We start from the raw sequence: 12,423 nt of genomic DNA, 5'->3' as shown, positions 1-12,423 counted from the left end.
TTGGATGGGCTCCAAAATGGACCTGCCTCATACCAAATTCCATTACACTGGAAGTAATCGCATAAGAAGGCCCTGGTGCAGGTTCAATCATCCAGGATACCTACCATTTACCATAAAGGGAATGTGTTCTAGAACACTGATTCCCAAAAGCTGGTTCTCAGACCAATGCTTTATTGACCCAAGGGGAAATAAAAAATACAATTTGGTCAACTTTTCATAAAATTAACATTTAACTTATTTTTAAAATATCCTTCATTCTGAGAGTGTGCCCTTTCTATTTTCTATCTCTTTGGCGTTAAACTGTTCCATATTTTTATAAAATAATGATGATAATAGATTGCAATTTTTCTAATGTTCTCTTTTCCACCACTAACTTTTTCGGTTTTTGAAAAAATTTTACAGGTCCCTGAAATCCAACTCAACCTGGAATCCAAATTTTCTAGCTCACTATCATAGAAAAAACTGCTTAAAAGGAAATTCTTTCTTACGAAATTAGTGAGGGCATAGAGCATTTTAAGTTAAGAACCAAACTATAAAGTTTTAATTGAAGGGCAAATCTGTTAATGTTGACATACCAGAGTGCAATGTTCCTCAAACTCCAGTGTGTGCAAAGATCACGTGGGATCCTGATTCTGTAGGTCTGATGCAATCCAAAATTCTGTATTTCCAACAAACTCACACTTACAGTAGCAAAGGTACAGTGGTTAATTGGGGAACCAGAGCACCCTGGTTCAGCTTCCCATTCTACCACTTCTGGCTATTGTCCCTTGAGCAAGTTTTAACAGTTTAACATCTGTTTAAAAAAAAAAAAGAGGTAACAGGCTCCAAATGGAATCAGTTGTGCTAAGCTCCATGGCAGCAAATAGACTTAATACCTAACCTAATAAACTGCAGGTTCAGTTTTCCAGGAATATAACCTTTAACCAGTCAACACGGAATTAGCTGGTCAGCACTATTTGGACAATCCACTCGATGAACCTTTCTATTGCCTAAAGGCAACCTTGCCTGAAACAATGCATTCTTTATTAATAATTTCTGTTTCCTGTCCCTTTTATGCCTTTTAAAATCTTCCATTTTAGGGGCACCTGTGTGGCTCAGTTGGTTAAGTGTCTGACTGAAACTCAAGTCAGGAGCTTGCAGTTTGTGAGTTCTAGCCCTGCATGGGGCTCTGTGCTAACAGCTCAGAGCCTGGAGCCTGCTTCAGATTCTGTATCTCCGTCTCTCTCTCTCTCTCCCTCTCTCCTGCTTGCTCTCTCTCTCTTAAAATAAAATAAAATATTAATTTTTTTAATCTTCCATTTTATACAACCCTTCAGAGTTCCTTTCTATTGCTAGAGAGCATGGTGTCAGATTCATGAACGGTTGAATAAAGACAATTAGATCTTTACATTTACTCACTTGAATTTTTGTTTTAACGGATTTGGTGGCAGCAGCAAGATTAAAGAAGACTTCCAACAGCTTCTGGGACAATGAGAAACACTGGATTGATACCCTGCAAGCATTTTTTGAGTCCAATGTCTTTCTCACTATTTCTGAGGGCCATGGGTAAGTTCTTCTTGGTTCTGAGCTCTCCAGATCTAATTGGCTTTTCAGTCTGCTTTGAGTGAAAAACCCCAGCCCTTGTTTCTGTCTCCAGATTCCATGTTGGAAACTGCTGATGGTTTAGTCTGTAGTTTCCCATTTGTTTGGAATCCTTCTTCAGATTTCACGTTAGGAACTGCTGGTGGCAGCTGCAGTACTCCATTTACTTGGAATCAGTCCACAGCCCCTGTTCTTTGGGCCTGTTGGCCCAATCCTCTCCCTAGTCTCAGGTTCCATGGTGGGAACTGCTGTTAGTGCATGCAGAGTCTTCTCTTGGTCACTCTGCAGTAACATCTAAACCCTCAGCCCTTGATCCTATCTCAAGATCCACGTGGGAACTGTTAGTGGCAGTTTGTAGTTCCCCATTCATGTGGAACCCCTAGTCCATAGTCCCCATTTGTTGAAGTCTGCAGGTTCGATCATTTCCCCAGTCCCCAGTCTGTTAGTTATTGCCAGTATGTTAACGTGAGCACATGAGGTAAAGGCTAACTGCTAATGGGAATCTCAGAAAACAAAAAAGCCACAAATTGGTGGGCAAGAGTAAGCACTTAAGGCTGTTAGAGCACTCATTATGTAACTCAAAGACTCCCATGTTGGCTATCCAGAATGGGTTAGATTGACACTAGGGTCATCTGTCAAGCTCAAGAACATTTGCGTGCAATGAGGTACGCTATAAAACATCACACGGTTCTTAACCTAGTGGCACATCCTTTTCAGGCATTAATTTGGCTCTGACAGACCCAAAGGCTAAGTAAAATAAATGAATGAATGAATGAATGATAAAAATTGTATCCTTATATTCCAAAAAGTTAAGTGCACCATCTTCTGTTATGCCAGTTCTTATGTTTAAGAACTATGGTTCCATCAGCTATAAATATCTAGAAAAATTGCAGTCTTACTAAAAACAACCTAGAATTGCAATGGCCATTATGATCTTATTTCGAGAAGATTGTTTAAGAAGTACTCTTAAAAGTCAGGCCTCCCAAATCAAATGAACAGAATAGGATACCTATCTTAACTGTTATGTAGAGGCTTCAAGGCTCCAAAGTAAGTCATTGAAAGTTTTGTTGCAAAAGGCTAATGAAAAATTAAAGATACAAAAGATATCTAAAATAACACTTAGGCCTCCCCCATTATACCCTCCTAAGGATCTATCATCAAAACACAGACCCAGAAATTGATATCTTGGTTGTAATTACCCAGACGCTGGAAAAGAGGTTGTCCTCAAAGGCCCTATCCAAATTTTTTAATAGCAACTCAAAAGCTCCCTTATCTACCTTCAAAGTAGGGCTCCTCCCCAAATTAATGGGACTCACTGATCTTCTGGTAAACTGCTACGTTATTCCTTTAAACAGCTAAAGGAAACTAAAAATAAATTTAATGAAAGCCTTGCCAAATCCTAGTAAATATCAGAGCTACACTCTCCATTTTAAACCTCAGTCAGAATCTGCAGATGGGATCCTGGAAAAACTGGCAGGCAGAAGCCAGCAAAGGGTGAGAATTCTTACTAGATTCAGCTTTCCCAGCTCTCTATCTGTAGTACTGGGTAGAGAGAGGAAATAAAAATATCTTTTGCACCTTCTCTGAGGACACCTCTTAAGGCCAAGGGGTTGTTCAGTCCTGTCAGAAATATTTACTATTTGTCTTGGCTAACAGCTACAAAGTAGCTTTGTGGTAAAAAAAAAATTGGCCCAGTTGCAGAGCCTGATAAGAAATTTTTTTAAGGCCTCCTCCCTCAAGCTATATACCCAGTGAGATAGAAAAAAAGAGGGCTTTGAAAAAGAATTTACTAAAAAAGATAATATACTTACATTGGTGGATCAACTCTTGGTGTCATTTAGGCTGTGAGCCAATTCTTTGAGGAATTGAGAACAACTGTCCTTATCTTACATATCTTTGCAAAAATAAAAATGCAGCTCTAGAGGCAGCTCAGGGTTCATCTATCCCTTTTTAACCAATCCTAAAATCTTCCCTATTTATCTCAATAGACTTGTAAATATTGGCCTTAGGAAACCAAAGTCCTTCTTGGAGGAACTTACATTTTTCTTTGTGCCTCTGAGATATAAACTCTTATCTAGGCCATCTCCTTAAAGTAAAAACTTGAGGGAGGTAACTTTTAATGAAGGAAAAAATATAAGGGGGAAGGGAAGAGTTTCTTTCTTTTTTTCAAAAGAAAAAAGCTTCTCCACAGCTTCCGTGAGTTTACTCGTCAAGGACAAATACGAATCCTAAGTGTCTTCTCCACAAATACCAGTAGAAGAAGTTTTAGTCATATGAGCAGATAAACTTAATTTATTCCAAATGTTCTTTTATAACTAATGAATTTTACATTATTATGCCTGTTTTATGGCTAAAATTTTTAAATGAAACTGCAACATCTCTGTTTGTGTCTGTATGTTTGTATGTGTCTACATATGTGTACAGATATGTGATATTTTTCTACTCCTGGATGGTATTGCCAAAATCAATTTGTAAAAGCTCTATTTAGTTGGTTTGAAGGCAAGTGCTTATAAAGATTGTGTGTTCTAAAACTCTCAGAAATACAAAAATTAATCCAAATGATTTTTAATTTCACATGATCTAGGATTAATCTTTAGTAAATAAAAACTAGTTTAAGGTGTGCCTTTAGAGTTATCAGCATTAAATATAAAACTTTTATTCCACCTGGGTTTACTCATCAAATAAGTTCTTGTTACCTCTATTGAAATTTGTTGGTCAAAAGAATAACTCAGGATGACTTACCTTGTCTAATGTCTCAGAAAGTTTTTGTAGGTAATCTAAACATAATTGTTAAGAATGAGTAAATTAGAATACACGTAAGTAGGATAAAAAGTTTTTAGGTAAACTTTTCAAATAGTTTCCCCAAATCTTTGTAGTAACCTGAAACCTGAAAGTTTTGCTAAGTTCAATGATGAGGTAAGTTAAATTCATTAAATATCCAGATCATTTCCAAAGAAGATAAAACAGAAACATTAATTACTGAACACAGGTTTATCCTCTCTTGGTTTCCTTTTTTACAAAGGAACTGAAGATATTTGGATCTCTCAGTAAACATATTTTATGTCACATTAAAAAAAATTGTACTCTTAGGAAGCATATGTCTCTAAAGAATCATAAAATGTAAATTTGCCAATCTGAAGAATGTCAATGTAATAGTTCACAATTATGTGAGAAGTGAGATGATTCATTTTCAGAAATACCAAATAAAAGCTGTGCTGTCGGGGCGCCTGGGTGGCGCAGTCGGTTAAGCGTCCGACTTCAGCCAGGTCACGATCTCGCGGTCCGGGAGTTCGAGCCCCGCGTCAGGCTCTGGGCTGATGGCTCAGAGCCTGGAGCCTGTTTCCAATTCTGTGTCTCCCTCTCTCTCTGCCCCTCCCCCGTTCATGCTCTGTCTCTCTCTGTCCCCAAAATAAATAAACGTTGAAAAAAAAATTTAAAAAAAAAAATAAATAAATAAAAGCTGTGCTGTCTAGTTAATAGGTTAACTAGATTAACAGTTTATAGGTTTACACCCTATTGGAAATATTTATGAACAACAACCCCGCCCCCCCTAACAATGGAGTCCCAAACCCTTAGACACTTCACTTCCTAGTTCTTCTTCCCCTCTCCATTCCGGGAGCTTTGCAGTGTGCAGGCACCAAAGAACAGACGTCTCTGTGACACCTCAAGGAATGCACTTTTTGCCTTACATGGGCATAGGCAAGTTCCAGGTAAGGCCGTAACCTCTGCAGTACTCATCCAATGAGGAATCAGGGTAGGGACTTGCATGCTAGGAGATAAATTGCCTGCTGAAACTGCCCAGTGTGTGCCTGTCCATCAGACACACACTCTTGCAAGAATGTTGATTAAAGCCTTGCTTCACATGCTCCAAGTCTCTGCATCCCTCTTTTGATTGGGTTGGTGGGCTTATTTCTCACAATTTGTTTACTTGGTTTTTACTAAAAATTAAAGTTATAAAAAGAATGAAAAATTCTAATATATAATTAAAACTACTAGAAATAATATGGGAAATATCCTGTATGCAAGTAAGATGTGTAAAGTAAAAGGAGGTACAAAGAATGGAGATGGATTTTGTTGAGGAAAAAGGGGAATTTTATCCTAAAGAGAGGTAGAAAAGAGAAAAAAAAATGGGAAAAATCTAAATCTAAAAAAGTTGTAGAAGAAGTACAAAGAAGGAAACTTGGGAAAATAATTTTATGCGTGATCAAGCTGGATAAAATTAAATAAAGTTATTGTAAGGTTTTTTTCAAATAAGCTTTGATATGATTAATGTACTTATCCTTAAGAAAAACTACAACTGAATACTCTTTCATCTGCCAGAAGGACAAAGTTTTCTTGGACTATTGGTCTGCCCTGATAAAAGATTGTGAAAGTCTTCCTCCTTTACCCTCTGGTAATCTGCCTACAAAGCAAAGATTTGTGTTTTATCAAAATGATTTCCTGTGCTCTTTATCATCAAGTCTTTGATTACTTAGAAAAAAACCCAAAAAACTAATAGTTGTCCTTTAAAAATTACAGGGAATAGGATCTAGGCATACAAATGTGATTTAATATGAATGTGTTTTTATCTTCAGCTTCTACCTTTTGCCCTATTAGTATGTCTTCTGATGTGAATACAAACACAAGAGCAAATAATGACTGATCTTAATAAAACTTAACAAATATGAATGAGTTGGTCACAGAGCTAAGCACTAATCTCACCTACATAACTGTTTCAACTTTATATAGTAAAAATAAAGCATAAAAATAAATTATTTCATCAATCACATTTAAATAAATGCTTCCTGTGTTCTGCAATCCTAAAAGATTAAAGTTGACTGCTTTTTGGAAGCTGAATTGTTGTCTTCTGAATCATTGTTTACCATTTTATCTTAATCATTCTAAAACATTACCAGAAATTTATCTATCTAGTGGGTGACCACGTTATGAAAACAAAAGGAGCTAATACTTTGCAAGAGTATAAGGAAACTAACATAAATAGAATATTCCTAATGGGGTTATTAGAGGCCTTGAGAATTATCATGTCAATAAATATTCACAAATCTCCAGAACCTTTCCCCGTTTTTTATTTTTGTTTCTTTTCTGTGGTTCTGTCTTTAACCACAACCAGCCTTCTGTATACTCCTACAGTTGACTTTGTATCACCCATTTGGCAAGCATTCTGTATGCCTCAAAATGCCTCCCAAGATTTAGCACTAGATGGGAAAGTTGCCTTCCCATTCTCTTCTTCCTCCGTAACAGAACCCCTGAATGTTAGTGCCATACAGAATAAATACCAGATTTTTCAGCCTCCCTTGTAGGTTTGTGTGGCCACATGACTAAATTTGAATCAATGGGGGAAAAAATGGAAATGGTGTGTGCAACTTCTGTGAATTGTGCTCATGGGGACCTGGTGTATAGGGACACGGTGTATCTCTCTCCTCCTTTATCTCCCTTCTGGCTGGCTAGATGCATATGATGTCACCAACAGGAGCTGCCATTTTAGACCATGAGGTCAAAGCACATCTGGAGGAACAAAACAGAATGTGGTACTCTAATGATCATACCATACCAGCGTTTGGCTATGCACATTTATGTGAAAAAATAAAAATAAACCCTCTTGCTTTAGACACTGTTGTTTCGGGTTTTCTATCACTTAGAGACAAACCTAATCCTAGCTTATGTACACTCAAATATTTGTTGGTACATATATCTTTCAGGTGTGATCCTTATCTTTAAGTCTTGGTCTCTGTCATCCATCTTGCCCTACTCAAAGCCATGTTAGGACATAATGAAGAGGAAGAGATGCATTAAATAATACCTAAGAACAGTCAGTTTTGAAGAAGTTAAATTTAGGAGAAGAAAGGATTAACGAGGTTAAAAATCTTTTCTATTCCCAGAAGTTTTGGTTTATTAAGAGACATTCTAGGTAAAATTTCAAAGTTAACTCCCAAGATAATTAGACAAAAGCTAGGCCAGATGTCTAAGCTAAGTTTTGGTCTCAAAATAATTACCTTTGTTAATTACCAGTAATTAGTGTCAGCATCCAACACTTTCCTAAAAACCTTTGTGGGGAGGGGGGTGGAGAGAGGTGGGGGGAGAGAGGGAGGCAGACAGGGAAAGAGACAGAGAGAGAGAGAGAGAGACAGAGAGAGATTGTGCATAAGAGAGAGTCAGAACAAAAGCATTTTCTAGAACAATTATATCTTGGGGTCATTAAAACCTGATTCAAATTTTATAATTTTGAACATTGATTGGGTTATGGAAAAATCAGATATTTTCTTCCAGTTAGTGCAAATACCTTTTTGCTTCTATCTAGACTTAATTTGAAGTTTATATCCTTTCTTATTTTATGCTTTTTTTCATTTCCAACATGATTATTTTTCTTCATCTTCAAAATTTTACCTTTAACTCTGCTTCCCCCACCCTCAAAAAACAATTTTTGCTGAAAATGGCCCTAAGTGGAAGATCTCAGGGTTCTTCTTGAGCCTTTCTTCAGGATCCTTTCCTCAGCAAGAAGCTCTGGTGTTTAGCTCAAAAGTACAGCATAGGACTCTCAGTGATTTGTGGATAACTTAATTTGGGGCACTTTTTCCATAGTGCACAAGTTTACGTAATGCATTATTCTTCCTTTCTTTGTGTAGATGACCTTTGTGAAGACAGAAATATTTACAGATGCATCTATTTTTACACTACCTCATCATTTCATATCTCTTTGGGCCTCCTTTTCTGTGCTTAAAGTTTCTTTTTAAATATTTAGGGGAACCATTGTCTGGTATTATCCATTAATAATTCATTGTAAATGTAGTCCTTTTAACCTGCAAATAACAGTGTAAATAATACTTGACTCTTTAAATCTCTATCACAAACATGTCATACTAACTTTTGCTCATGCCTCCTGTCTTATGGTAGATCCATTGCCCCTTTATCCTATCTCTTTTTAACTGGTTTACTGGTTTGTCTCCCTCACCAGACTGTTAGAGGGAAAAAAACATGTGCTAGCTCATTTTTTATATCTCCAGTGGCCACCAAGCACATATAGAATGCATTAACATTTTTTTTTTGTAATTAATGAAACATGCCAATATTGTCAGGCCAATAGGAATTTTAGTGACAAACTTTGGTCCTTTTATAGGTTCAGTGAGTCATAAGATGGAACAATTTTTCCCACCACCTATTTTGTGTTTTAGTGGTGACTCCCAATTTTATTTGAGTCCATGGGCTATTTCGTTATGCCATAAACAATACTGACCAATTTACCTGCTTGCAGAGAGAAAAATAATTATTTATAAAGCTCACTAGAAAGGGAAGGAAAGTGAAATTTGATGATAAAGTAAAATCGTGCTATTTTATTTTTAATAAGTATCAGGCATAAATTATCAGCCCATGCTAAACAGTAAAGATGGTTACACTTAATCATGAAGACTACATTATCAAAAGGGAAAATTCATATACTCATTAACTGCCTATTTCTAGAGAGAAAATCTATATTCTACCCACCACCACTGTATTAAAACTTTATGGGTTTTATAGGTATACTTCTAAATTACAAAACCAACTGCATTTTTATATGTTGCCATTCACTGCAGGGTTTGTTAACAGAGAAAAATCATGAGGTTTGCTTTTGGGGTGCTTTCTATATGTCAAGTGCACACAGGCATATAATTTGCAGGCATATCTTATTTGCTTTATGTAAACTGGGAATCATATAATCCTGATATCATTCAATATTTTCACTCCATGATCACTGTTCATTACAGTATGATCAGAGCTGCTCAATGTAATCACACTTTCCATTTCACAGCTTCCTATAATCAATCTATATATTCTTTAATCCCATACCTCCAATGCTGTTCTGAACTGTCCTGCTGCCACGGCGTATTTCTTTTGTCTGTAGCAAGAGCTGGCATCCTTTAAGGCTAACTGAAGCCATTTGTCAATCTGAGGCAGGAGGCTGAAATTAGGTACATGCAGAGGGTCTACAATTTCAGCAGCTTGGCATGATGGTCGAATCCCAGTAGACACGAAGGACTCTACAAACTCATAGCTCACATCCTCTTCATCGACGTAGACCAACTTCGCCTCCACATCCATGATATTTTTTAAGGGGATGTGAGGCAGAGGCATGGTGATCAATGTGCTGTCAAGTTCCGTTATCTTTGCCTCTTTCTTTCCAGCTGGCTTTTCTTCATTTTCTGCCTTTCTTTTAAAAGCCACTTTCTCTAAATCATTGCTATGTTTTTCTTTGATGCTCTTTGTCATTTTTATTCTTTCCACTGTGATTTCTACCTGTTTATCTCCACAACTTTTCTTAACTTCTTGTGATGTTTCCAGGATGCGTGGCTGGCTTGCTAAGGTAGACATTTTCTTGTTTGTGTTTATCTTTGGGAGAAGCTGGTCAGGACAGTCCCTATTCACTGTATTCTCCAAATTCCTACTGCTTCCTGAATCCATTGATTCCCCTCTGCAACTCCTGGAAGGGTGAGAAGGAGGAAAATAATTAAAACAATGTTTTGAAGTTCCAATGGTTTAAAACTATAGTTAAATTCATTTGAAATACTTTTTTATTCATTATGGGTATTTACTACCTTAAAGTAAAACTGTATGTACATTATCTGCTGAGAGTTTTACTAGAGAAGAATATGTTTCAATCTCAAAACTCACCAAGAACTTGTTGAAAACACATTTAGACAATGTCTTTAAAAATAATCATCTATAGCTGAACAACACTGAATGAACATTTTTATGGGGTGCCTAAACTCACTGAATAGGAAAACCTTATACATAGGCACTGAGGACAAAAAAAAGACTAAAAAAATCCATCTCAATATTAATTTCCTCAGAAAGGCAGGTGGTCTAGAATTCATTATAAAATATACTGCTAACCTGCATAATAGACTTGGAAGTCTAAAGAAACCACAGCTGCTTCCTCTGAAAAGCTTCAGAAAATGTTGTAAGCACAATGTTTCCTCAATTTATTTCTTCTATTAGTAATGAAAATATCAGGTTTAAACAGCTTTAAAGATAACTATTATTCAGAACTGATTTGATTGCAGAACATGACCTTCAACCTCACATTAATGTGGAGCCATATATTTATCTTGGGTCTACTGTATTAATACTTTTGTAGCAATATTATCAATGCTGTACTTCTAAGATGAGACATTTTCCTAAATCATTAATGTTCAAAAAATATAATAACTAATGGTCTTTAGATTCAAAGGCATACTATCTCTGATGCTAGATTAGTTTAAAAACATAAAATGTCCTCAGACTTAATAATTATGTAGTATAATTGGATCCTATTTTTTGAGACTCTTTTACCTATCAGCTTCTGTCCTAGAAACAACTCTGTAGGGTATATAGAAATAAGAACCAACATTTTCCAAAGAAACTAAAGGATAGAGAGGTTACGCTGCTTATCCATGTCATGCTGTTGATCATTAGTGTTTTTTTAAATGTTTATTTATTTTGAGAGAAAGAGCACGAGTGGGGGAGGTACGGGGGGCGGGGCGGGTGGACAGAGGATCTGAGGTGGGCTCTGTGCTGACAGCAAAGAACCCGATGTGGAGCTGGAACTCATGGACCATGAGTTGGATACTCGAACAACTGAGCCACCCAGGTGCCCTGGTCATTGGTTTTTTTAATCTTGGTATAATACAACCAGGATTGCTGTTTCCTCCCTAAGACTTCCACTCACTACTCTTAACCTTCTTCACTCTCTTCCTCTCTTAGCATGCTGTTCTTGAGGATAGCTAATGGCAGACTTCCATCAGAACACAAAGAGAAGAGAAAAACACAAGAAAGAAGGGCTGAGGATGACAATAAGATAGCAATGACATAAAAGCTAACATTCTTGCTTCTTCTCATCTACCACAAGGACAGTACCTGGCTGAAGATAAAGTCTTGAGTTGCTTCTCAAAACTTAATAATTTTATTACAGTTGTTGATTATTTTCTTTTGTTTGAAAGACAGCAGTTTACCTATAGAAAACTTTTTTTTTTTTTAATTTTTTTTTTCAACGTTTATTTATTTTTGGGACAGAGAGAGACAGAGCATGAACGGGGGAGGGGCAGAGAGAGAGAGGGAGACACAGAATCGGAAACAGGCTCCAGGCTCTGAGCCATCAGCCCAGAGCCCGACGCGGGGCTCGAACTCCCGGACCGCGAGATCGTGACCTGGCTGAAGTCGGACGCTTAACCGACTGCGCCACCCAGGCGCCCCTATAGAAAACTTTTAAAACACCCTGAAATTTGACCTGGCAATTCTTTTTTTTAAATGATTTTATTGAGAGAGAGTGCCAGTAGGGGAGGGGCAGAGAGAGTGAGAGAGAGAGAGAAAGAGAGAGAGAGAGAGAGAGAGAGAGAGAGAGAGAGAGAGAGAGAATCCGAAGAGGCTCAGAGCTGTCAGTGCAGAGCCTGATGCAGAGCTAGAACACACAAATCATGAGATCATAACCTGAGCCTGACCCGAGCCAAAGTCAGATGTGCTTAACCAACTGAGCCACTCAGGTGCCCCTGATCCAGTAAATCTTAAGGAAAGTAAGGACAAAGCAAAACTGTATATATAGCTGTTAACCTTTCTCCCCCTACCATTATACATTTGTGTCATCAGAAAGGGCTTACATGAAACATGGACATATCAAAAACCCTACTGTAATGGCCCAGACTATCTCAAAGGATAGATCAAGTTCCAAAAATTCTAGTAATAGCAATCTTGGTTGTCGATTTGTAAAAGTTTAATATTAGAATATTTCCCCAAAGATTTATACTGACATATTAGAGTTGTGTGCCTATGGGGAAAAACACCTAAAAAATAAAATAAAATTTTGCCAGTCTGATTTATGCTCAATATTTAAGAAGA

General features: G+C 37.1%; 1 protein-coding gene across 3 annotated transcripts in view; it reads right to left on the bottom strand.

The window, feature by feature from the left end:
• SPATA16 (spermatogenesis associated 16) overlaps nt 1-12,423 on the bottom strand; it is a 244,958-nt gene that overhangs the window by 210,416 nt on the left and 22,119 nt on the right. For all 3 annotated transcript variants that reach the window (XM_019840100.3, XM_045037259.1, XM_003991900.5), the window contains exon 2: nt 9,403-10,033. In XM_019840100.3, coding sequence (XP_019695659.2) covers nt 9,403-10,014 — 612 coding nt within the window. In that variant the 5' untranslated portion in view covers nt 10,015-10,033. The remainder of the gene's footprint in view (nt 1-9,402; nt 10,034-12,423) is intronic.

The sequence above is a fragment of the Felis catus genome, chromosome C2, assembly GCF_018350175.1.
Source record: "Felis catus isolate Fca126 chromosome C2, F.catus_Fca126_mat1.0, whole genome shotgun sequence".
NCBI classification, from domain to species: Eukaryota; Metazoa; Chordata; class Mammalia; order Carnivora; family Felidae; genus Felis; species Felis catus.
The sequence above is the reverse complement of the archived record's forward strand: the minus strand, read 5'-3'. Positions and strand labels throughout refer to the sequence as shown.